At 48.8% G+C, this 22,249-nt stretch overlaps 1 protein-coding gene and 1 long non-coding RNA gene across 4 annotated transcripts in view; one reads left to right on the top strand and one right to left on the bottom strand.

Annotated features, from left to right (window-relative positions):
• Nucleotides 1-2,939: 2,939 nt before the first annotated feature.
• ACVR2B (activin A receptor type 2B) overlaps nucleotides 2,940-22,249 on the top strand; it is a 100,133-nt gene continuing 80,823 nt past the window's right edge. Inside the window, exon 1 of one of the 2 annotated variants that reach the window (XM_048062319.2) lies at nucleotides 2,940-3,415. In XM_048062319.2, coding sequence (XP_047918276.1) covers nucleotides 3,364-3,415 — 52 coding nt within the window. In that variant the 5' untranslated portion in view covers nucleotides 2,940-3,363. The remainder of the gene's footprint in view (nucleotides 3,416-22,249) is intronic. The other variant, XM_048062320.2, reaches the window with a different exon arrangement.
• Nucleotides 6,186-13,069, bottom strand: LOC125182610 (uncharacterized). 2 transcript variants are annotated; one of them, XR_010829047.1, is made up of 3 exons: nucleotides 12,777-13,069; nucleotides 9,698-9,844; nucleotides 6,186-7,553 (listed from the first exon to the last, which is right to left on the bottom strand). It is a non-coding gene; the product is annotated as an uncharacterized lncRNA (long non-coding RNA). The 2 variants fall into 2 exon arrangements; XR_007162700.2 differs by having other exon boundaries at nucleotides 12,806-13,069.

The raw sequence follows: 22,249 nt of genomic DNA, 5'->3' as shown, positions 1-22,249 counted from the left end.
AAGTATCTTTATCACGTGCGGGGTATCAAAATACATGAATCTGACTTGTTCTGACAGTCACGCGAGAAAGATTGAGTGTCATATGATGCTGTGAAGCATAAAACCATCAGCTAAAATTTATTTTAGCGCAGGAGAGTTTTTTAACTGCTAAGTGTAATTATTTAAAAACGGTCTGAGCTGCACAGCTCTAATGATAACTGGAAACAGGAAAAAGCTCTTGAAAACACCGCTTGTAAGGGCACTGCTCTTACAGCTTGCTACCTTTCTTCACCGCCATTTCCGAAATTCTTGGAGGCTGGCGAAGTTTTCAAGTGTCATCTGGCTGAGGCTGTAACACTATCCCCAGCGCAATGCTCAGTCCTGGGTGTTCAAGTTGCAAGAGGAGAAAACATTTTAGCTTTTCAGGCCAGCAAACGCCTCTCTGTGAAACAATGTAAGCAAGGCAGCCAGCCGCCGGACTGCTCGGGGGACTAAGGAAAATTCGGGGTGCCATTCACACCGAGGAGAAAATCACCCTGGGGCCTGGCTCTCAGCCTCTGCTCCTTGTGGTGCCCGTGGCAGGATGCCTAGGCACAAATGGCCACGTGCGTGGAGGCCTCAGGACAATGGCCAAAGAATACCAGGCCTGTTTCCTCAAAAACGATGATATCTGTGTATGGAGATCTTTGCCTGTAGATCACAAATTTGGGTGCTGGGAAAGGAGCTTTTTTATAGGGTGTAGAAATAGGAGTGGCGTTGGCCGGGGAGCATTTCAGCGGGTGCTGCCTCAGCCAGGCCGCGCCGCCCGTCCGCCGAACATCTCCTTGTGGCTATCCATGTGGATGCCAGCACCGAGGAATGGATCACGTTTTCCTGTCCCACACATCTCCCCATACTTCAGCTGTTTCATTTAAGAATGCACCCCTCGAATGAAACAAGCAGCCTTATAGGAAACGTCGGCCTGTTCCCTGTCTCTCCCCTCGAGGCCCTGCCCTGGCCAGGCCACCCACCTCTTCCTGCACCGCTGTCCCTGTCACACCCTGCAGGGCCCTCTCAGCACGTTGTCCCCTAAGGGTTCAGTGACAAAATGAGCCCTGGGTGCCCCCAGATTAAGAAAAAATAACCAACCCAAACATGTGAGAGCTGTTTCTGTACGGCCAGGGATGGATCCCTGACCGCCCTGTCACAGACACATCCCCATCTTGCTTTCCCTGCACTCTGAGCAGCGAGGTGACACGACCTGGCTCCCTCCTCACCTGCCCATCACGACTCTTCATGGGCTTGCCTTTGCTGCTTCTTACCCCACAACACCTAAATTAGTTTCGTGACCCTTTTTTGTAGCTTTACAGGTTGCCCTGCCACGTGTGTGCTACCTCTAACTTTTCCCTGAGAGTCTGGTGTTGAAGTCACAACTGCTGCATTCCTGCAGAGGTACTCCGCTGTACGTACAGCGAACATACTGTGAACGATACTATTAATCAGTTTATTGCAACTCCACCTAAGAATCCCATTCACAGCTAAGAGCCTGTTACACAGGTGTTATACAGACAGAAAAACAAACCTCCAGCTTCAAAGAGGTTACAAGCTCTCACAAAAACCTCCCGCACTTTCCTGCGAGCTTCTCATCGTAAATAAATAAATATTGAAGTATTTCTTCTTGGACCAAAACGTTTCTCAAACTTTCGAAGGAGTGATTCATATTTACTCTTATCTCCCTCCAGAGGGAAAAACAAATGGTTTTATGAATATTTTCAGCCTCGCTCCCCATCAGACAGTCATCAGGCTGATCTGCCTTGTCCTGTGATGGGGTCTCTGCACCCCAAAGTCTTGGGCATGGCTGAACTTTGGCATCTTCCCTTCCTCTTCCTTCCCCCTAAGATTCCTTCAGGCTCCCTAACGCCGCGTTATTTAGTTATAATTAAAATAAATTGCAGGCAGAGTTCAATTCCTGTAGCCCTGGCAATAGAGAAAACCCTATTAACCCTGAAAGGGCCTGAAAAATGGGGCTGCCGAGGTGCTTCTCCAGCGCTGCCATCCCCAGCTGCCGTCCCCATCCCTCCTGCAGCCTCCCTGGGGACATTTCTGGGCACGGGGGTGCTGCGGGGCAGGCTGACCAGCAGCAGGACCCCCACGCCTGGAAGACGAGGCTTTATTCCAAGCAGGACACAGCTTATTCCCACCACCTCCCCCCATTCCCCAGCTTCACCCCTCGGCCCCCAGAGCCCCCTTTTCCCCCCTACACCCCCGTGCGGGGCGCGGCCGTGACGGGCAGCCCCGCTCCCCACTCAGCGGCCGCGGAGCCCCCGCGCCGCTCCGCCTCCCTCCAGCCTCTTTGTATCAAACATCCGGGTTTCCCCCGCTGGCTCCGCTTCGCCTTCTCCTTTTTTTTTTTTTTTTTTTTTAGAAGCCATTTTGGACTCGGTTCAGGTTTTTTTTTTTTTTTTTTTAAACCTCCCCCCGACACCCGCTTTATTTTTTTTCTGCTTTTTTAATCTTTATTTTTTTTAACCTTTATTTTTTATTATTTTTTAATTTTTATTCTTTCATTTTATTTTTTATTATTTTATTATTTTTTATTTTATTTTATCTTATTTTTGCCCCCCACCCCCCACCGTGTACATGGCAACTCCCGCGCCCGCTGCGCGCCCCTTCCGCGGGCTCTTGCCTTGCAGCTCGGCACCCCCCCGGGCTTCCAGGGGCCGTAACCTCGCAAAGTTTCGCCGCCGCTTCCCCTGTTTCTCTTGCCTGCGCTGGGAACGAGCGTGCCTTGCAGAAAAAAAAAAAAAAAAAACAAAGGTGGTGGTGGTGGGAAAAATCCCAAAAAATCGAGGGGGGGGGTTCTGAGCGCCTGGCGCACGGCTGCGCGCACATTGCGCGGAGCGCAGCGGGGTGCGCGCAGGCGGGCGGGGGAGCTCGGGCTGCTGGGGGAGCCGGAGGGGCTGGGTTGGGAGGAGGAGGAGGAGGAGGAGGAGAAGAAGGAGGAGGAGGAGGAGGAGGAGGAGGAGGGGGAGTCGGTGTGTGGTGCACGCCGCGCTCCCAGCACAAAAGCCCAGGGAAAGAAACTCTTGGAAAGCTCGGAGCAAACGCCGGGGCCGGGCAGGAGCAGGTCGAGGCGGCCGGGCGCTGCGAGGGGGGCTGCTCCTCTCCACTGGATACATTTTGCAGCTGCGAAGGAATTAAATCCGATTTTTCGGGATTTTTTTTTTTCTCTTCTTTTTTCTTTCTTTTTTTTTTTTTTTTTAAGAGGGCAGAGCCTCGCTTCCCTCCTCCTTTCGCTCTCTCTCTCTCTCTTTTTTTTTTTTTATTATTATTATTTTATTTTTTTTCCCCTTGGGGATAGAGGGGCGCACGAGGAAAAAAAAAATAAATAAAGGAAAAGGAATTATGATCGCTTCGTGGCTGACTTTCGCCTTGCTTTGTGGAACTTTCTGTGCAGGTAAGAGCATTTCGGCGTGTTTACCTCCCGCTCGGGCTTGCGGTCGCCTCTCCAAATGCAGAATTGAATGGGCCGTTCAATTCTTTGCAGCCACCCTCCGGGCCGGCCGACTGGGGGAAGACCCCAACCCATTGGGGAACAGCCCCCCCCCCCCCCCTCCGCGATTTTCATTTTCTTTCCTTTTTTTTCCCTTTATTATTTTTTTTTCTCGCCCCTCTCCTCCTGGTTGCCCCCCGCTCGCAGGACGAGCCTTCCCGTGCTGCTTTTTGTTCCCTTTCAGGCAGGCTGTGGGAATTAATGGCAATGTAAACACGGCGAGATATCGAGGAAACTTTACAAAAAAAAAAGAAAGAAAAGGGTATGTGGTCCTGGGGCGGGGGAGGTGGGAAGGTGCCGGGGGGGTCCGGGGGGGGTAACAAGTTGGGAGCAACCGGGAGGAGACCTTTGGGGTGCCCCGGAGCTGCTCAGGTAGTGCCGTGTGTGCGCCCCGCTCCTGTAGGGCTGCGGTTGTGTAAGCCTTGGGGGGGCAAAGAAGAGCCCCCCCAGCACCCATGGGACCCCCCCGGGTCCCCCTTAGGGCCGCCGGCTGTTTGCAGGGAGCGAGCATTTACTGGGGCCGCTCCGCGCTGCGGGGAGCTGGGAGAAAGTTGGGAAAAAGGGGTGTGAGTGTGTGTGTGTGGGGGGGGATAGGGGGGAGCACGCCCCCCCCCGGGGGACGAGGCTTTTGTTGCACGGGGGTGGTCAGCTTTGGGATTGCTTTCGGTCCTTCCGCTTCTGTGGGACCGGCGTGAACCCCAAAGTTCAGCTGCAGCCGGGGGGGGAGTTACCGAAAGGGCCGGGGCGCCGCGGAGAGCATCCCTGGGGAAGGGGGGGGACCCCTCTTGTGTCCCCCCCCCCTCCACTTGAAGTCCCTTTATCCCCCGCTTTCTTTCCCTCCTCTATTATTAGTATTATTATTATTATTACCTCACTCTTTATTATGGTTGTGTACGGACACCAGCTCTTTTGCCCCCCCCCCCCTTGGTGACCCCCCCCCCCAAATAACCCCCTGCCCCGAGACAGCGCTGGGCAGTAACTTGTTACTCTCCACCCCCCCCCGGAGAGGGGTGGGGAGGACACCCATACACAGAAAGGGGGGGGCACATCAAGGTGGGGGACACATTGGGGGGGGGGGCACCCACCCGAGGAGGGGGGGCACCTTTCCACTTGGGGGCTCCCAGGGGCAGGGGGTGGGATGCTGCAGCCGGGGGGGGGGATCCCCTCGGCGCCAACACCTCGCTCTCATTGCATTGCGAAAAGGTGTTTTGGGGGGCTGGGGGGGGGGGTCCCTCATCCTTTACCCCCCCCCCTTACCCCCTTCCCACCCCCCACCCCCCCAGCGGGGCCGGCCCCGGGGCTCTCCTGCAGCCGGGCTTCCTTTGTTCCGAGTGCCCATTAAATATGCGCTGCCACCGCCTGCCTCTGGCATGACAAACGGTGCCATCGCTTAATTATTGCCAGTTTTTTGGTAAACTCACCCCAAAACCGGAGGAGGGGTGGGAGGGGAAAAGCGAAAGGAAAGGTGTGTGTGTGTGGGGGGGGGGGAGGCAAAAAAAAAAAAATGAATGGATTTGATGATGGGCAAAGCCAGCGTGTTTTTTTATTTATTGTTGTTGTTATTTATTTATTTTTTTTAATATCTGGTGGCTGGGACACTTGCGCGCAGCTTTGTTTCCGTGTGTTGGGAAGGGGGGGGGGCGAGGGGCTGGGATTTCCATCGCGGGGCTGGGAGGGCAGGTATTTGGGAGCCAGCGGGCGGTGCGGTGCCATCAGCAGTCGCGGGGCTCGGCGTTGCTATCAGCACAACAGCTCTCTTGGCTGGAAAATTCTATTATGTGCATAAGGGAGATTTATGGTCAATGTATTTTCTTTCCATATATCTTGGAATGCTTTTATCTCGTGTGATTCAATAAAAGAGATGGCTTCCGGGTCGTTTCCCTTTTTTTTTTTTTTCTTTCTGTTATTGTTATTGTTTTTGTTTGGGGTGGGTTTGTTTGTTTGTTTTGGTGGGTTTTTGGTTTTGATTTTTTTGTTTTGGTTTGGTTTTAACCTGTTCCTGTAGCTGTCTGTACAGTGGCAGAAACCTAACTTGGAGGGAAAAAAAAACAAACCCACAGTTGCTTTAAAAAAAAAAATTAACCCTGAAAGCTTCTTAAATGTATCATGTTATAAAAAGGATAATCTGATCGGGCATACCTACGCTGATCCCCCCCCGAAAATATGATAAAGAAACCCCAGAAAATGAATATTACTCTGTTTGTTTGGAGGGGTCCCCTTGGATCATTCAATCAGTGCATTAGCAATTCCGTAAATCCCTCCCTCTCTTTTAAAGCCTTTTCTGCATTTCTTGTGATATTTATGAGCATTTATCAACGTGATCTTTATTGTCCAGTTTTTCCTTAAGCTGCACAGTCAAAAAAAAAAAAAAAAAGGAGCGAAACCAAACCTGAATACCCAAAGTTGCAGCGTGTTGCTGGGGTTTCAGAGCGCTGGGCTTTGCTTGAAGTATGTCTTTTGTGTGTGTACATGTCAGGACTGGGCGAAAGTGGTGGGCTTTTCGAAAATCGCTTGACCTCCATTGTTGATGCTTCTCATCGCTACCTTGGCTGGCTGTAACAAAGCAAGCACGGGCTGCTATTCTTTAAAAAAAAATCAAAAAAAAAATCTGTTATGCTTAATTTTTGGAATACTGAGGATTCATTGAGGAAAACATTATGTTCATTTTTAGCCCTTTGTTTGCAAATTTTCTGCAGCCCAAATGTTCAGAAATCATGTTTTAATCTAGGAGCTATAGAAAATACAGAAGGTGTAAAAGGATTTGTCTTGCAGAATGCATTGCTAGCATGCTTTTCCGAGCCATTACATTACTTTTATTTTGGTGCAAGTTTAAGTAATGCCATGCAGCAATGAACTGTGCTGCAAATGGATCTGGTCTGCTCTTTCACTGTCTTGTGTTTATCCTCTTGTGCTTGAGAAAGGGAATAAAACTGGCTTCATTAGCTTGCTAATTAAACACAATGAAGTGTATGGCCCAAGGTTAATGGCAATGGCCTTTAAAAACACAAAACTCTTGAACAGGTGTTTGAGATATATATTTTTTTAATCTGTCATCAAATCCAGATAATTATACCACAGAGATAACCATTGTCACAGTTCCGTGGAGAAGAAAATGCCGTGGTAAAGGCGCGAGTGGTGCGGTGCATTATTTTTAGTGGCATTATTTATAAACTGGGTCCTGCGCAGCCTGGGTTTAGTCCCCCTCCCTCTCCCCCCTCCCCATTTCAGAGCATCTCCTGCACTGTTCCTTCAGCACATGCTTCTGCTGCTCGGGCAGGGTCACGAATTCGGAATCCCTGGACCAGGGCGAGAGCCTGATGTGAGCCCGGCCGGTCAGCCCAAGTATCCACACACCGAAATTTCTGCCATTTCTCGTGTCTCCGAGCAGCCCGTCGGGGCTGTGACACCCCTGCTCGCTTGATGAGACAGCGAGAGGCAGCCAATTAAAGCGGTGGGCTCTTGCTCTCCGCGTTAGGGCTGTCACCAACCTCCTGTCCAGTCTGGTCTCCATCAGCTAAAACACGCTTGTCAGGTTTTTTTGTGCTTGGCGTGACGCAACAGTTGTAGACCTCCCCTGCTGCCACTGAATAGATGGTAGAGAAGAAAGAAGCCGGCCAGCCTCACTTCTTTTTTTTTTTTTGATTTTTTTTCTTCTTTTTATTTATTTACTTTTGTTCTCTTCCCTCCCTCCCACTGTCATCCTTCCTTGGCACTCACACGGTGCTTTGCAGATCAACCCCGAGGGGTATCCTGGCCTCGCCAGCCCTTGGGAAGATGCAGTGCTGTGGGTGGATGGAGGAGCAGCAGTAGCTTTTGGAGCCCCACTGCTGCTGGACCAGCCCAGGGACTGAGCCGCTGCGCTTTTGTGGGGTCGGTTCCCTTGCAGGAGTGCTGTAGGTGTAAAAGGAACCAGTGGCCGTCTGTCGTAGTTCATCGAGAGCAAAGGAGGTGGAAGGAAGAGGTGGTTTGAGACTGGGTATCCAGCGAAGGCGTCCTTACATGCTCTGTGCTCATGGTGTTTGTTCCTCAAAAGGCAGGGCATCTGGAAAATAATTAAATAAAATAAAGGGAAGAAGTCAAAGTTATTGGACTTTTGGGTGTTGTAGTGACAAGGGTTTTGGCTGTCGTGTTTCAGGGCCTGGTTCTAGGATTTCTAAAATTTTCTATTGTTGATAACTGTTGACCACCTGGAGCCACACTGGGACAGAGCGAGGGCTGTATGGGGTTCTGGTAGCACCGCACCTTTCGGGCCTGTTAAAATCCAGCACCACCTGCCCACCGCACCCAGGCCCGTTAATTCCAGCTTAACATCACAGCCCTGCTCTGAAAGTTGCAGAAGCGCCCGATAACCTCCGCTGCTGCTTGCACAGGGCCAACTTGAGGCAGTTTGCTGGAAATCCCATCCCCAGGGAGAAACAGAGCAGCTTCCCCTTGGGGCCGGACACCCGCAGCCAGCGCTGGAGGAGCGTGCTGCGATTTGGGAAGGCTGGAGGCAGGGAGCTGATGACCTGTTGAGTGCAGCCCTGATCAGGACCCGAGTGAAAGCCCTGATGGGTTTTCCCTGGGCAGCTTCCTTCGCTGAAGGGCGATTTGTTCCTTGCAAAGGGTCGGTATCTGCTTCGGGGTGGGCTTCCCCTCGCTTTGGGGCTGGTGGAGGGGGGTGGGAAGGGAGGAAACACTTCCCAAAGACAGCTGCAGGAAGCGGTGCGGCAGCACGGGGCCACGCTCAGCGTCCCCGCAGCACCCAGGTGCTCCAGAACGGGGTGGGAAGTTGGGAAGTGGGAACCGCGGGGTGAAATCTCTGCTTTAAAGAGGTGTTGTCTTTCCCTTTTATCCCTTCTTGGCCTTTGATTTTAAAACTAGCAGGGGGGTGTGATTTTCTTGCCTGGCCAATAGCGCTGCCTGGACCTGAATTATTCAGTGTAGCACTTGGCATTCTGCGCCCTGTTCCCACTTAAGCTCTTTTTCGCCTGTTCCTTCATGTGGAGATTTTCACATCAGTGAAATTGGATGTGTTTAAGAGAGGTGTTTGTGGCCGCAGCCTGCACCAGTATAAGTTCTTCCTTCCCCTGCCTTTCCCCTCCATTAACCATTGAGGATCAACTGATGTCTAATATCCTTTCTTCATTAGTCCTTCGCTCTGAAATAATTCTGAGTCTCATTAGTCGTTTGTTCCTTTCAGGTGTTTTAAAGAAAAACACATCGCTATTTTTTTCCTGCTTTCCTAAACCTTCCTCGTAAGTTTTCTTGGAGCCGTTGAAGTCAAGGGAGCAGAGAAGTAAATTAAAGATGAAACACTCTGCCTGCGTTCTGCAGACCCAGCACATTTTATGCTTAGATTTGAATATAACTGTTGGTCTTTTCCACCAATTTCATGTTCTTTTCTCTCTGTCATCTTCCTTCTTTAGTACAGTATGGTTTCAATTCAAACTAAAAGTTAAGAGCAGCAATTGTCAGTGTACACTGTAAAATAATAATATACTTCCCTCCAGCACACAAGTGCCTCTTATTTTGCCAGTATTCGAGTTTTGTCGCTCTGATTATGTTATTGCATGTGGCATCAGTCCATCATGGTACTTAAGAAAAAGAAAAAAGTGTTACTGATGTCTAGGTGCTTTGGCAAAAAACGGCTCCTCTTTTACAAGGCGATGCTTGTGTGGAGAGGGGGTCCCTGCCCCAAAGACACAGAGCCCTGGGGGACAAGCATGGGAAGAAATCACTGCAAAAGGGAAGGGCTCACCCAAGGTCACGCCAAAAATTTGCTCTTGGAGAAAATCCGCTCCTTTTGGGTTGGGCTGGCAGTGAGCAGGGTCGGGTTTGCGCGCAGAGGTTTGGGAGTTTGAACAGAAAAGCAGCAAGGTGGAAAGGCTGAGCCTGTTTGTGAAGGCACCAGTTACCCGCTGTCATGAATAATTCCGCCGTGGCCAGCCTGTTGTGGTGTGCTGTTTCAGGGCAGGTTGGGTTTCTGGGCCGGGGGAGGCTCTGGGGGGAGGCTCGGGGAGGAGGCCGCAGGGCTCGGCCTGCGGTAGTGGGCCTCAGAGGTGGAGGAGCTGAGGGGAGCACAGGAGTCAGACCCCTCTCTGCGTATGTTTGTGTCCTATTCCTACAGCATGCAATTTATGGGACACAACAAACGTTTACCAACCTGTATTTGTTGTTTTAACACCCAACGAGGCAGAGACCTACCACGGTTTTGCACTGGGGGACCTGCCCTTTTCCATGACTGTCCTGAGGTGCTGGGAGTTGGATGCTGGCGAGCGTGTTGCTCGTGGGCCCATGGCCCAAGCTCTGACCACTATATAAGCCTTTTTCATCCACCTGGAATTAAATTTGCTGGAAAAAAGACAGAGTGCTACGTTAACATATGATACCAGATGTATCAATGTGTTGTTTCTTGTCACCGTCTCATACTGCCATGTCCATACATGCGCTCCTGCTCTTTATTTAAAGAAGAATAAAGTGTGTTCGTGAAAAGATGCGGTGCTTTGCAGTCTGAGCTGTATTAATTTTCCATCCAAGTGGATGCTTGTGCGAATACAGCCTTGTGTTTTGAACTCTGCTCTTCACATCTGATTTCCACCCTCATTTGATAACGGTAGAAGAAGAGGCTCGCAGCAGCAGAGGCAGTGCATGAATCCAGTAAAGCTGGAAGAGTCGACTTCTCTACAAGAGCACAGAAAGGAACCAGCACTGGGAGGGAAGAGCATGTCCCTGGCACTTGTCAGGGCAATCCGACATCCTAGGCCTGTGCCGAATTGTCCCCAGCACAGCAGCAAAGGCTCTCATTTTAACAAGTACACAGTAGCTGCCACTGCACAGTAGTATCCTAGGTGTTGTGACTGTCTCTCCTTTTTTTTTCTCTCTCTTTTTTACTACTACTATTATTATTATTATTTAAAGCTTTTCCCATTATATAACCGGCTTTCTAACTGGTGGCAAAAGTTGAACTTTTATGTGCGGTGACTGTAGTGTTAATGCAATGCTTATTCCTAATGTATGGCTCCAAGGTGTGAGATTATAAGCCTCTTGAGTGGATGAGAGGGATAAAGTTAGCTCCATTTGTGCCTGATTTATCGAATGGTCAATCTGGGCAGCTAACTCTTCTTTCCTCTAATGTTGTCTGCTTAAAATGCATCACATAACGTGTGAAACTTTTTTTTTTTTTTAATTTGGCTTTTAGGAATAGTTTACATGTACCTAATTTACCTCTGCAGACAGGTTTGAGTTCGTGGGGAGGAAGGAATTGGAACGTGGGTCGGACGGGAAGAGGTGTTCGATCAAGCTCTGTCTCCTTTTTGCGACTTCTTAAAAGTGTTTCATAAAACGAGGGCATTTCAGGCTTTTTAAGCCCTTTTAGTGCTCTGCTCGTGTTTTGCAGTCTCCGGCTCGCTCCTGCGGACTGGTGCTGTTTGCAGTTCAGCTGAGCCCTGCAAACTCCGCCGCTCTCCTGGGGCTCTATTTGCTATCGATACTCTTTTTTTTTTTTTTTTTTTTTTTTTTTTTTGAAACGAGTGCGTTCAAGCTTCGCAGAGTTGATGTCGAGGCAGCAGAAAGCTGAGCCCTCCTTTAGTGTAGCCGTTAAGGGGACCGGTACTGGTGTCAGGAGAGCTGTGAGCTGCCCTCACCTGTGCTTGAGCGCTGGGCATTTGCTGCTTGTTTGAGACCGGGATGCTACCACGTGTGCTCGCAGAAGGCTCAGCAGCCAGCAGGGTGACGCTGTGGCTGCTCAGTGAGGTAGCCTTGTGGGGAACTTTGTCCTGGCCGGCTCACTTGGGACTACCCAGCTGGCAGCACAACCCGGGCGCACGCGGCTCGTGGGTGTCTTGGTTCTTTCCCCAATGTGACAACCGAAACACAGCCGGCTTTTGTATTCCTGCTTTAGTTCCTGAGAGTAACTAATCGCTTCAGAATGCTAATTCTCCTATAGATGTGCAGGCTGAGAAGTTCAGCTCTCCTTGGGTTTTCGTGGTGGGAGTATCCAGTTACAGCCCAGCAGCTATTGGGCAGCGCTCTGGTGCACTCCAGTTTGAACTCGACATCGCTTTCACATGCGCTCACAACTCACCAGGCAGTTTATTTTGGTAGGAAAACCTCTGCTAAGGCCCAGCCTTGTGCCTGGGACAACACATTTTCCAAAATACTTATTGTGGTAGCGCTGCCAGCGCTCGCCCGCTTGGCAGTGAGATGCTACAGAGCGAGCTTGAGGTGGTGCCAGCAGGCACCGGTGCTGAGACAGAGACCTTAAGGAATGCCCTGCCGTGAGATTCCTGTTCGTGTCAAGCTTAGCACAGCCAGGAGGAGAAGGGCAGATGCTGTGTCTGATACTTGGTGCTGCCTTGTTGGGGTCTGGCTGTGGGTAGGTTTGGTGGGATACTACAGGACCAGAGCATCTCCGGCCAAACCGCTGTGCACATGCATGGGTGCCCTCGGGTGGGGATGTTGTCACTCTGTGCACCCTGCCATGCAGCCTCCTCCTCTGTGCTTCCTTCTACGTAGTCCAAAGACAATTTTTTTTTTCTTTAGCAAAACATAAACTCACGGAGGTGACCATTTTCATCTGCTCACTGTTGTTTTATTGCCTTGCGATAAACTGTAGTCTCTTTCTTGAGCTCCTGGTGCATCTTTTTAAAGTGCAAGCATGAAGCAGGGGGCAGGCTTGGCACGCTTCGCCATAACATTAAATTCCCCTATAGATTTAATCACCTTTTAGTGTCTTAGGTTGTGCTCTCGATTGCCAGGCTTCTTCACACGGGCACCTGACAGAGCATTTCTGATGGGCACGCTTGCTGTTGCTGGGCAGCTCGGTTCCCCTCGTGGCCAAAACTGGGTGGCACAAAGCTCCTCCTTCCTCTGTGTGGAAGGTGGTAGGTGCAAAAAAACCCGCAATAAAAATAAACACTTCCCTCCAACCATAGCGTCATCCACCTGGCCCCGTGCCCGCTGGCATCAGCAGGGAGTTTGTCCCCGTGCACCCCTTCCTGGGGGGGCATTTTAACATTTATGTTGTACCTGAGATAATCGGGGAAGTCTTTTATAGATAATTTTTATGGCTATAGATAATTTTCCATAGATAGCTTCTGCTGTCGTCTAATGGGACGGAGTTAGTGCTGCTAAAAGCAAACACGGGAAACCTCTTTCGATTGATGATAGAGTTTCCTTTCCCACGCAATCCTGTACGGATTGACTATTTATTCTGTAAATAACAGCTACAAGAAGCCCTTCAAAGGTAATGGGAAGCCCCAGAGGTAAATGAGATCGCTCCTACCCTGCTAGAAAAGTCAGATGCGAGCGTACCTCGCCGTGTGCCTCCGTCTGCAGGCTCCTTCCCGGTGAGTGGCTGATGAAAGAAGAAACCCGACCGAGGGACGCGCCGTTCCTGCGGGAGAACCGGGGCCGGTTATTGCCCGACTGACGCTTTTTGCGCATGGAAATGATTTCGAAAGAGCCAACGTGCAAAACTTTGAAGCGCAGTGCGACGAGATAAAGTCGGCTAAAAATAGGCCTGGATATGAAAGGCGGTTGAAAACTCGGAGGGAGGCGAGAGTCGTTTTACAGGCATTGTTGGTCGAGTTTCAGGGTCCCGGGAAGGGAAGATGAATGTCTTTCTGTTATAGTAACAGCTGCTCTCTGTCCATCGGGATCCAGTGTTTGCCCATCCAGCTCATAATAATTAAACAAAAGAGTTATTTCATAGCAGCCGTGGCAGAGGATTACGCTGGAATTTTATCTTTCTCCATTTAGACTTATCTTCGTCTACTAAAGAAAAATACAGAGTTAACCTCTCACCTGGGCTGGCTCTGGCTAATTACTACTGGGAGGAAGCCAGCACTTAACTGAGCAGCCAGAGTTATCTTTAATAAATAAATAAATAAATAAATTAAAAGATCCAAGTGTCACTAATGCACTTGTCCTTAAAGAACACTTCAGCTTTTTTGTGTCCTGAGCTCTTGTGCCGTTGGGTAACCCTGCAGGGTCATTCGCGGCATCCTACTCTGGCTGCTTAGTGTCACGTGCAGATTTTTTCTTCCCCCTCCACTTTTTAGGGATTTTTTCTTCTCCCACATTGCTACCCGCTCTGAGGGCTAACAGATAGTGTGGGTGAGCCCGTGGCCCTAAAGGATTTGTGGATGTGAAGTCTCGATGGGGTGCATCGCTCTGTGCATTGAGCCCTGCTCACCACTTCGGTGCCACTTACCCCGCCCTGAAGGAGAAGAGGCCCGGCTGGGTTGTGGGGTTAGCAGCTGAGCGGCGATATGTTTTTATTAATAATTTCCACTGGTGAAATATGGATCTGAGGTTTTCCTCATTCATTTAACCCTCGTAGTTAATAGGCAATAGTGGAAATGTACCATGTACGTGATTATTGCGCTGACCTGATTTCACATGTATTTCTGATCTGACTTCTGTTTAAAAACGAAAAGAATTATATATAAAATTGATTTTGGGAGCCCTGGGAAGGAGAAGGAAACCATTTATTTCAACCCCCAAATTCCTTTGAGCTGTAGAAACATTGTCAAAGTAATTGTAGCCTTTTCAATTTTTCTGTGTAGATTTCTTTCTGTGTAGTCTAAGAAAAACTGTGCTCTGTTGATGGATGTCACTGTTTTTTAACTTGTGACAAATATCTCCCAAGGTATTGTTTGAGTGATGTAAAATTGGTTCATGTGTAAAATTCTAGCTTTTCATGAATGCTTTATCATGGATATGTGCATGCCAGCTTCTTCTGGATTAAGGTGTTATACCTTTAGTGGTTTGCTGTGGGATATCATCTTAATCATTTTTGCTGTAATTTAATCATCTTAATTAAAATTGCATTGAATTGTGGAAAGTAATTTGGGTCTGGAGAGCAGTGGGTTTTGTATTTGTAGTTTTTTTTTTTCTTGTTAGGAGATGGTAATGGTCTTGGCAAGATTCTGCTAAAAATTAGCACGGTGTACAAAAACTCATGTTGCCAAGTTAGTACAGTATTTCTCCAGCTAATTGTGGCCTTGAAGGGTATAATATAAAAGGTCATCTTTGTTAGTGAACTGCAGGCTTCTCCTGCGAGACAGAAATCCATGTCCTTATCAAGGATGAAATCTTGGCTCCTTGGTTACACAATTGAGCTTTGCTATAATTTGGACATCATTAGGCTCTTTATTAAAGCAGCGGAACACTCTAATCAATCTTTGTGCTTTGCTTTCTTAAATGCATTTCTCTATGCGAATTTGTGTTATGACTTTCCTTTCTTCTTCTCCGAGAATCCTGCAAAGGGGAAGGCTCTGAAGATGGGGTTGGTAGCTTTTTTTTTTTTTTTTTTTTTTTTTCCCCCTTTTGGGATGTTCTTTATGGAGATGGTTCCCATCTGTGGCCATGGTTTTGAGAGCCAAGGTGTTTGGCCTCCTCTTCTCTTCCTCTTGTATTGAGAAGATCTAGGGGGTGGCCCTTCTGGAAGGAACAGCTGTTCCTTTTGGTGTGTGCTGTTTGAAAAAACAAATACACAAAACTTTATGAAACCAAACTTAATTGTAAAAGTGGTTACTTTTGTCCTTCCTTAAGCCCAAGCCAAAGGGTTTAATTTTTTTGGGGGAAAAAGAAAGAACAAAACCAAACCCAAACAAAACTCTGTTTCAGTGGCATGTGGTCACAGGGCAGAACTGTGGGGGAAAGGAGGTTGTGTGCTTTTGCCCCTTTTTTGTTGCCCCCTTTTTGTATTCTGGGTCTTGTTTTCATTCGTGCTACATGTTGGCACTCCCAGGGACATAGTTTTGAGGCTCTGACTTCTGCATTGTGAAACATAGCCAGAGCTTAAAATCTCTTTGTTTGGCTGCTGTTTCTTTAACCAGCAGATATTTTTCTAGTTGGATAGATAAATGGATCTTTCTCACTTACTGGACAGTTTGATCTGATTTTGCACAGCTATAAAAGTTAAACTCATGCTTTGGCAGAGCTTCATTCGCAGGGTTTTGGAGACTAAATCTTGGTGCCTCTCTCCCCCCTGTATTTGGGTTTGTGATGCTCTGGAAGTGCCTGTGTCCTTGAGACATTCACTGGTGTCAGAAACACTTGCAGAAGCAGCAACAGCACAATCGGATCGTCTCTGTAAAGGGCTGTCTTCTGCGATGCAAGTGCCAGCTTAGCTTTCAGACATCCTGAAGATAATGTTCTGGGTGTACCACACCAGTGGGGTGTGAACACTCTGCTATCACCCGCACAGATGGGACCAAAGCAGGGACGTGCTCTGTGGGAGCAATGCCTGCACCCTTGGTGGTGGTTGGGTGAGTTGAAGTCTGTGGTCTGACCCCCAAAGGCAGGGCTTTGAACCTCTAGATCATCTCAATGTTCCCATCATATGTTAGGCCAGGGAAAATGCTGGGAGGTAAATACGAAAGGTTGTTATCATTGTAATAATTTACCACGTAGGTAGCTTCACCTCGAGCTCAGGTTCTGTGTCAAGCTCCTGGTTTTGCAGTTGGTCGGTGGGTGTGCCATGGCTTTGTTCAGAGTTTCATAGAACTGCAGAACGGTTTGGGTTAGAAGGCACCTTAAATATTATCCAGTTCATGCCCCAGTGTTACATATTTTACCTTTAAAAAATAATTAAACCCACCAAAATCTGGAGAAGCGACTGTGATGTGCTTACGGATGAAGAAAGCTCTGTCTAGGGACTTGTGGCATCCAGCAACTCCTCTTCAGGAATCCTGATTTTTCCTGAATTGGCTTTCCGAGGGCTCCCGACTTCATGCTGGTACCACTGTCAGTGGCTCCTTGCTGTGTGGATGCGCGCCAGAGATTTGGTGGCGTCTGAAATATTTTGCACCCCACCTCATTTGCAACCCTTCCAGCTGGTGCTTCCCCAGTTTCTGTCAAACAGATCCATGTGCTCTTCAGGAGCTCTCTCCAGGTTTCGCGGGTTTGTGCAAAAATTTGCTCTTTGAGCAATTACGGGAAGCGAACATTTCGGCTCAGAACAGGAGAGCTTTCTTGGGCTGCAAGTTTTTAATGAAAGCTTTAGGTTATGAATGTGTCATCATCTCATTACTGTTCTTTACCACTTGGCGTCCTGTTGGTGTAGGCTAGTTTAACTGTCTCCAGCCTAAATGGAGTGCTGCTTTCAGTATTTATAAACTCTACAACTGTTAAAACAAACTGAACCTCCAATTGCAGCAATGGTAGTGAGGTTGAAGACAAGGAGTTGTCTCCGAGGAATAGAGTCTATTATATGTTGGGTATAAATCAACCTCTGACTTGTGGGTGTTGGGAGGAAAATTTCCTTGGGGACTTGTAATCCAGAAGCAGCCTCCTATAAATCTGCTTGGGTCTTCTCCTGAAGCGTGTGGTGGTGCTGGAAAGCTGATTATGGATGTAGACTGTGGGTCTGGGAGCGTGAAATACTACTGCTCCTTCCCATCCCGCTGCCGCGCCGGACGAACAGGTCTGAGCAGCAGATTATTGTCAGTGTTAAAAATGATGAGTTTGTTGTCCTGTTCTCTCCCTCCCTCTCAGTAAAACCTGCAGACTTGGCTTTAGATATTGGGAATTGAAAGCAAACAACCACCAATATAACTGGCTTGTTTTTATTTGCTATCTGGGGCTTCAGGTGTGAGAATGCGCGCTGGTGGCGTTCTTGTGCTTTTCATATTTCTTTTCCTGTTGCTTGAGGGCTGGAAGGTATTTTTCTTTAAATGGAAGGTAACATTTTACATCTCCTCTAAATGTCTCCGAGAGATGGGTTTGCAGCAGACAAAAATCCAGCTCTTCACAGGGTAGTGAGAAACCCTGCAAAGGAGGAAAAGGGCAGGAGCTGATGCTGCCACATCTGCAGAGACAGGTTGGCTGCTGTCAGCTGGGCATGGCAGTGCGTGAAGTTTGTCCCTGCATGCTTTCTTCAAACAAAGAGGTTCTTGTCTTTTTTGGGGTGCAACCCAGCTGCTAGCAGCTCTTTCAGTGTTGCAGGTTGAGGTACCGCTTGAAGGATGGGTTCATGTGAGCAGCTCTGGTCCTTTTGGGACTTTCCATGAAGGGCATGGTCTCCATGAAGGAATATGGATGATGTCCCTGAGCTCTTCCTAGCCAGTGAAATTTTCCCCAGGTGTCATCCCTGTGTTCTGCTGAAAAATAGCCTCAATTAGGGGAGTTTTACTCTGTTCAGTTGCCGGGTGGGGTTCTTAGGTCTTCAGATCCTGGAGGCTGTAGGATCAGGCACCTGTTATAGGACACGGGGCTTGTTTATACCTCATGTTGGTCACCTCCTCCTCGTCCCTGCGTCAATCCAGGTTTGTGTGCTGCTGCTGGGGCATTTACAGGAGGTTTCTCCTAATGGGACATGTGACCAGTAGCAAGTAATACAGGGGCTTGGGCTGTGTTTTTCACTTTTACTAACCTTTTTCTTTTAACATTTCTCATGCAACTTGTCGGCTTTTCTTGCTTCTTTTTGGGTGCGCTCTCTTCACCTTTCTCTCTCTTCAGAAGAAATTGTCTGCTCCGACTTCAGTAAACGTTTTCTCACTTGTCAGAACAAAAGCAGGTGAGCCTGGTAGTTTTTTTATTTGTGTGTGTGCAGGGAATGTGTCAGGGTGTTTTTATGGGCAGCGCTGCCGAGCTTGTCAGCGGCGGCTGGGCCGGGAAAGCCAGGCTCCTTTACAGATTACATATCTCCACAGATGTTTATCTCCTGTTTGCAGGGAAGGGTAGCCTGAAGTCAGTTCTGGTAGTTCAGTGGAGGTGACAGCTGTAAACACCGCTCCTCCAGGACCTTTGGCAGCAGACACGTCCTCCTGCCTGATAGAGGAGGCGATGGGCGCTGTGGATGGGGCCTTCTCACAGCTTCTCCCTCGCAAGAGTGAAGTCGTCCTGCAGCGATGGTCGTGTCAGGCTCTCTGCTTTTGCAATGAACTCTGCTCCCTTGCCATCACACACGTTTGTTGCTCCTCACGGCTGGAGGATCCCTAGTGGAAACGGAGGAAGCCCTCCCTGTCCTGTCCCTGTGGAGGGGAAGGCCCTGTCCAAGCCCGCTCTTTGGAGCCTGAGTGACAAACGGCCGGCTATTAGTCAGGAGTCCTTAAGCCCCATGCCTGATAAAGGCTTTTTATTTATCTTTCTCCCAAGTGGCTGTTTGGGGTGGATGCTTGCGATTCTTTATGCATATTTCTGCTGCTGCTCCTCCTGTTCAAAGGGCCCTGGAGAGGGGTCAAACCAAACCTGCGGGGATGGAGCATCTGCAGCCCGGGGTAGCTCCCCCAGCCACCTTGACATGCAAATTACAAAAATCTGATACAAAATACAGATTTTGCAAAATCTGGGCATTGCCTGCTTTGATCCAATGCATTTCATCTGCAATTTAAAGACGTTGTAGGGCATACTCACGTATATGGACATTCACATTTGTTGCTCCCCCTTTTTCCCCAATGGCATCTGGGATGTGATGCTCTGCAGCGGTTTGGGGTTTTGTGGAGGATGAGCTGTCAGGAGTTAAATCACAAGCAGGCAGCAGGTAACTGCGCTGAATTCAGCTGGCAATGCCCCACCAAGCCCGCTCTCCTTACTGTCACATCTTTGGAAATGCCTTTTATCTGGACTGTAAATTAAATTACTGTTGCTGATGTCGCTTCAAAGAAGCTGCAAGAATGAGTTAATGGGAGCTCCTGAGAGAGGTCTCCCAACGAAGTCGCCTCTTAATAAAATGTTAAGGCATCTCTTTTTGTCTCTTCTGCTCTAACTTTGGAGAGTTAGGGAAATAATCATTCTGTCTTTTCTGCTTCAACTTTCGTGGTATGTTTACAAAGACGGGAAAAAAAGCCCTATAAATGTCTCAAGTATTATCTTTTCTTGCCAGTTTCATCATAAAAATATTTATTGAGGCCTCAAGGGCTCAAAGTGTTGTGGTCAGTTTCGTGAAAGTAATGTGTTTGTTTTTATTTTTAGTGGTACTTCAAAAAAAAAAAAAAAAGCCTGGAAGTACTTTTTTCCCTGGCTTTTTGGTATTTCTCTAGCAGATATGAAACTGAGAGGGGGAAGGATCAATTCCTTTCTGTTGCCAAAGCTGGCCAAGTGGCAGAAAGTGTATGTTTACAATAATGCTCGAGTTTAATAGCATGCAAAGCTTGTTGTTTTGTTTTGTTTAATTATCCTGTTTTTGGAGCTGTGGAGGGCCTGGTTCCCAGGGGAGGAGAGGAAGGGGACCTTTAGGAATGCCAAACATTAGTAGATTCGGAGAGGAAAGAGTGGGGTAGTCGGAAGATTTGCAGGAAGAGAGACAAGGAGGCTCGCTGATGTTTCCTTTCAGCACTTCCCTTGCTTTTTTGTTTCTGCACCTCTTCTGTCTCCGGATCGTGGTATCATGCAACTTAAAGCTTTTGATAGCTGCATTTCTGGTGTGTTTGTGTGTCCCTCTGTTAAAATTCCTGTTAAAAACACGTCGCGTTTGGGTTGGAAGGCTGGTGGCATGTATGGCCCTTTGCTGAGCACCTGGGGACCCATTTACACAGAAGTCCTGGCAGATTTTAGCGTACAAGCTCTGCGAAGGATGGATTCAGTGCAGCGAGGCCAAAGCTGGAAAGAATTCAGATGCGATTGTAGTGTAATGGAGAAATGCTCCTGAGCTTTCTCAACACTGATGCCCCCTTTGAATTTTTCATGAAGAAATTCCTATTTATGGTCAGACGTGCAGTTGAAAACCTGCACTGACTGTGGGGCACTGACAGCCTGGTGGGTCCCTGAGCACCACTTGGGAATCCCTGGGTCAGAAAAACACAGGGAAAAAATAGCTTGGAAGGTGTTTAAAAGTCTCAGGCTGGTACCTTTGTATGAAACGTAGCTACCTAAGTTGTTCTTAATATTTCCACCTGCAGCCGTAAAGACATGGGGCCCACTCCTGTCATGAGCTGTGGTGGCATCCAGCCAGGCCTGTAAGCAGGGCTGACGCTGACCCTAACTGAGACCAGGTTTTAGGGCAAGAGAGAGACTTACTGAACGTAACTGATGACCTAATTCCCCTCATTTGTCATTGGAAGTGCAAACTTTGGAAGTCCTGCCCTCAAGTCAGCCAGGAAAAGACATAAACCAGGTGGGGAAGGCCTCTGTGATGGGATGTCGCTCCAAAACCCAGCAGCAGCTTCTTGCCTGCCTGAGCACTCTGCAAGCTCCTCTCCCTGAGATGGTGCCTGACACAAGACCGATTTTCCAAGCAAAAAATCATCTTTTCCACAAAACACAAAGGTCAGGGTGTGTGTGTGCAAGCCTGCCGCCTCTGAAGGCAACCAAGCAACCTTTGTCCTGTCAGGCCTCACCTCAGTTGCTCTGTATCCCGTGCCCTTCAAGGTAAGCCGGGTAAGTGGCTAGCAGTCAAAGCAGGGAAAGAGAAATCCCATTTGAGGCTGACCTGATGCTACCTGACATTTTGCTTATTTGAGAAGAGGTGGTTCCGCATGGAAATGGCTAGTTCTGAGTTGCTACAGACCCTCGTGACATATTAATCTTGAGGGTGAATGACAGCTTTATAAGGCAAGGGTATTTTTATTCTACGGTAAAGACTTCTCTTCCATGTCCACCTACGTCTGCTTCTGTTGACCCTGCGCCAGGAAGAGGTTTCTCCAGCCTGACATACAGATTTCCATGACTGTAGGGTTTTGGGCATGCTGTCAGCACAGGACAAACCCGAGCTTCGGCATGGGAGCTGCTGCGTGCCCTGCCCTTGTTGCATCTCCTGGGACTTGGACTGGCAGGACAGGTGCAGAGGCTGCAGAGACATTGGTTAAGGCGATTCAAAGCCTGTTGTTGGGACTAAGAGTTGCTGGAAGGTTGAATTTTTGTCACTTTTGATGTCTCCAGGAGGAAAAGCAGCATCTTGTTCCACTTATCCCCTCCCTCCAGCCTCCAGAAGCTGGATGGCGAGGCGGCTGCTCCCCTTGCCCTTCCATGTCCTGCTTGGGGAAACAGCACATTTCTTACCGTGCTCTCTTCTGGAAGTGACCAAAGTATGGGGAAAACCAGAAGAAATGGCCCTGTCCCACCAGGACATAAGGAGGAGGACGCTGCCAGGACAGCCAGCGAGCCAGGCACTTGGCCATGCGGCTCCGTGCCCACATGCACTCCTGCAGTTGCATCTCATCCAACATTCCTGATTCTCCTTGGCCCAATGCTCCTTTCCAAGATAACCCGCTGGGTGCTTTTTAAAACCTACTGTAATCCCAACAGTGGCTCCGCCTGGTCTGCGGGCCACCGGCCAGGCTGTGGGACAGGTGATGCTGTCCAAAGCAAGGTCCAGCCTGGCCACCACGGGAGCAGACGCCAGGATGGGCCAGGAGGAGATGCGTTGGTGGGACATGGTTGTGGCAGTGGGAAGGCGAAGGACATCTGGGGATCTTTGATGGGTGGCTCCCCAGGTCCGTCATTTCCTGCAGTGCTGTTGGTGTGGCTTTCAGTGCTCTTCAGGATTTTCCTTCCTAGAAGTTGGGTTAAAATCCCCGTGTGGAAAAGCTGCTGTTATCCTCACAGGAGCCAAGTTTTAGAGTGCCCTCTAATTTGAAATCACAGCTGAACCAAACTTGCTTCTATTTTTTTTTTCTTGTGTGTGTGTTTGCATTCCTAAAAGTCATCCAGACTTTTCCTCTTCTTAAAAGCAGCAGTGCTGCAAACCTCTCCAGCTGCTGTTACAAAACGAGTGAGCTGCTCTAGCTCCGTTGAGTAGATTGTCCTTGAAGCACTTCTGGAAATACCATGCAGATTGTGGTCCAGCTGCTGGCAAAACTATAGACCCCA

This window comes from Anser cygnoides, chromosome 2, assembly GCF_040182565.1.
Source record: "Anser cygnoides isolate HZ-2024a breed goose chromosome 2, Taihu_goose_T2T_genome, whole genome shotgun sequence".
Taxonomy (NCBI): domain Eukaryota; kingdom Metazoa; phylum Chordata; class Aves; order Anseriformes; family Anatidae; genus Anser; species Anser cygnoides.
The sequence above is the reverse complement of the archived record's forward strand: the minus strand, read 5'-3'. Positions and strand labels throughout refer to the sequence as shown.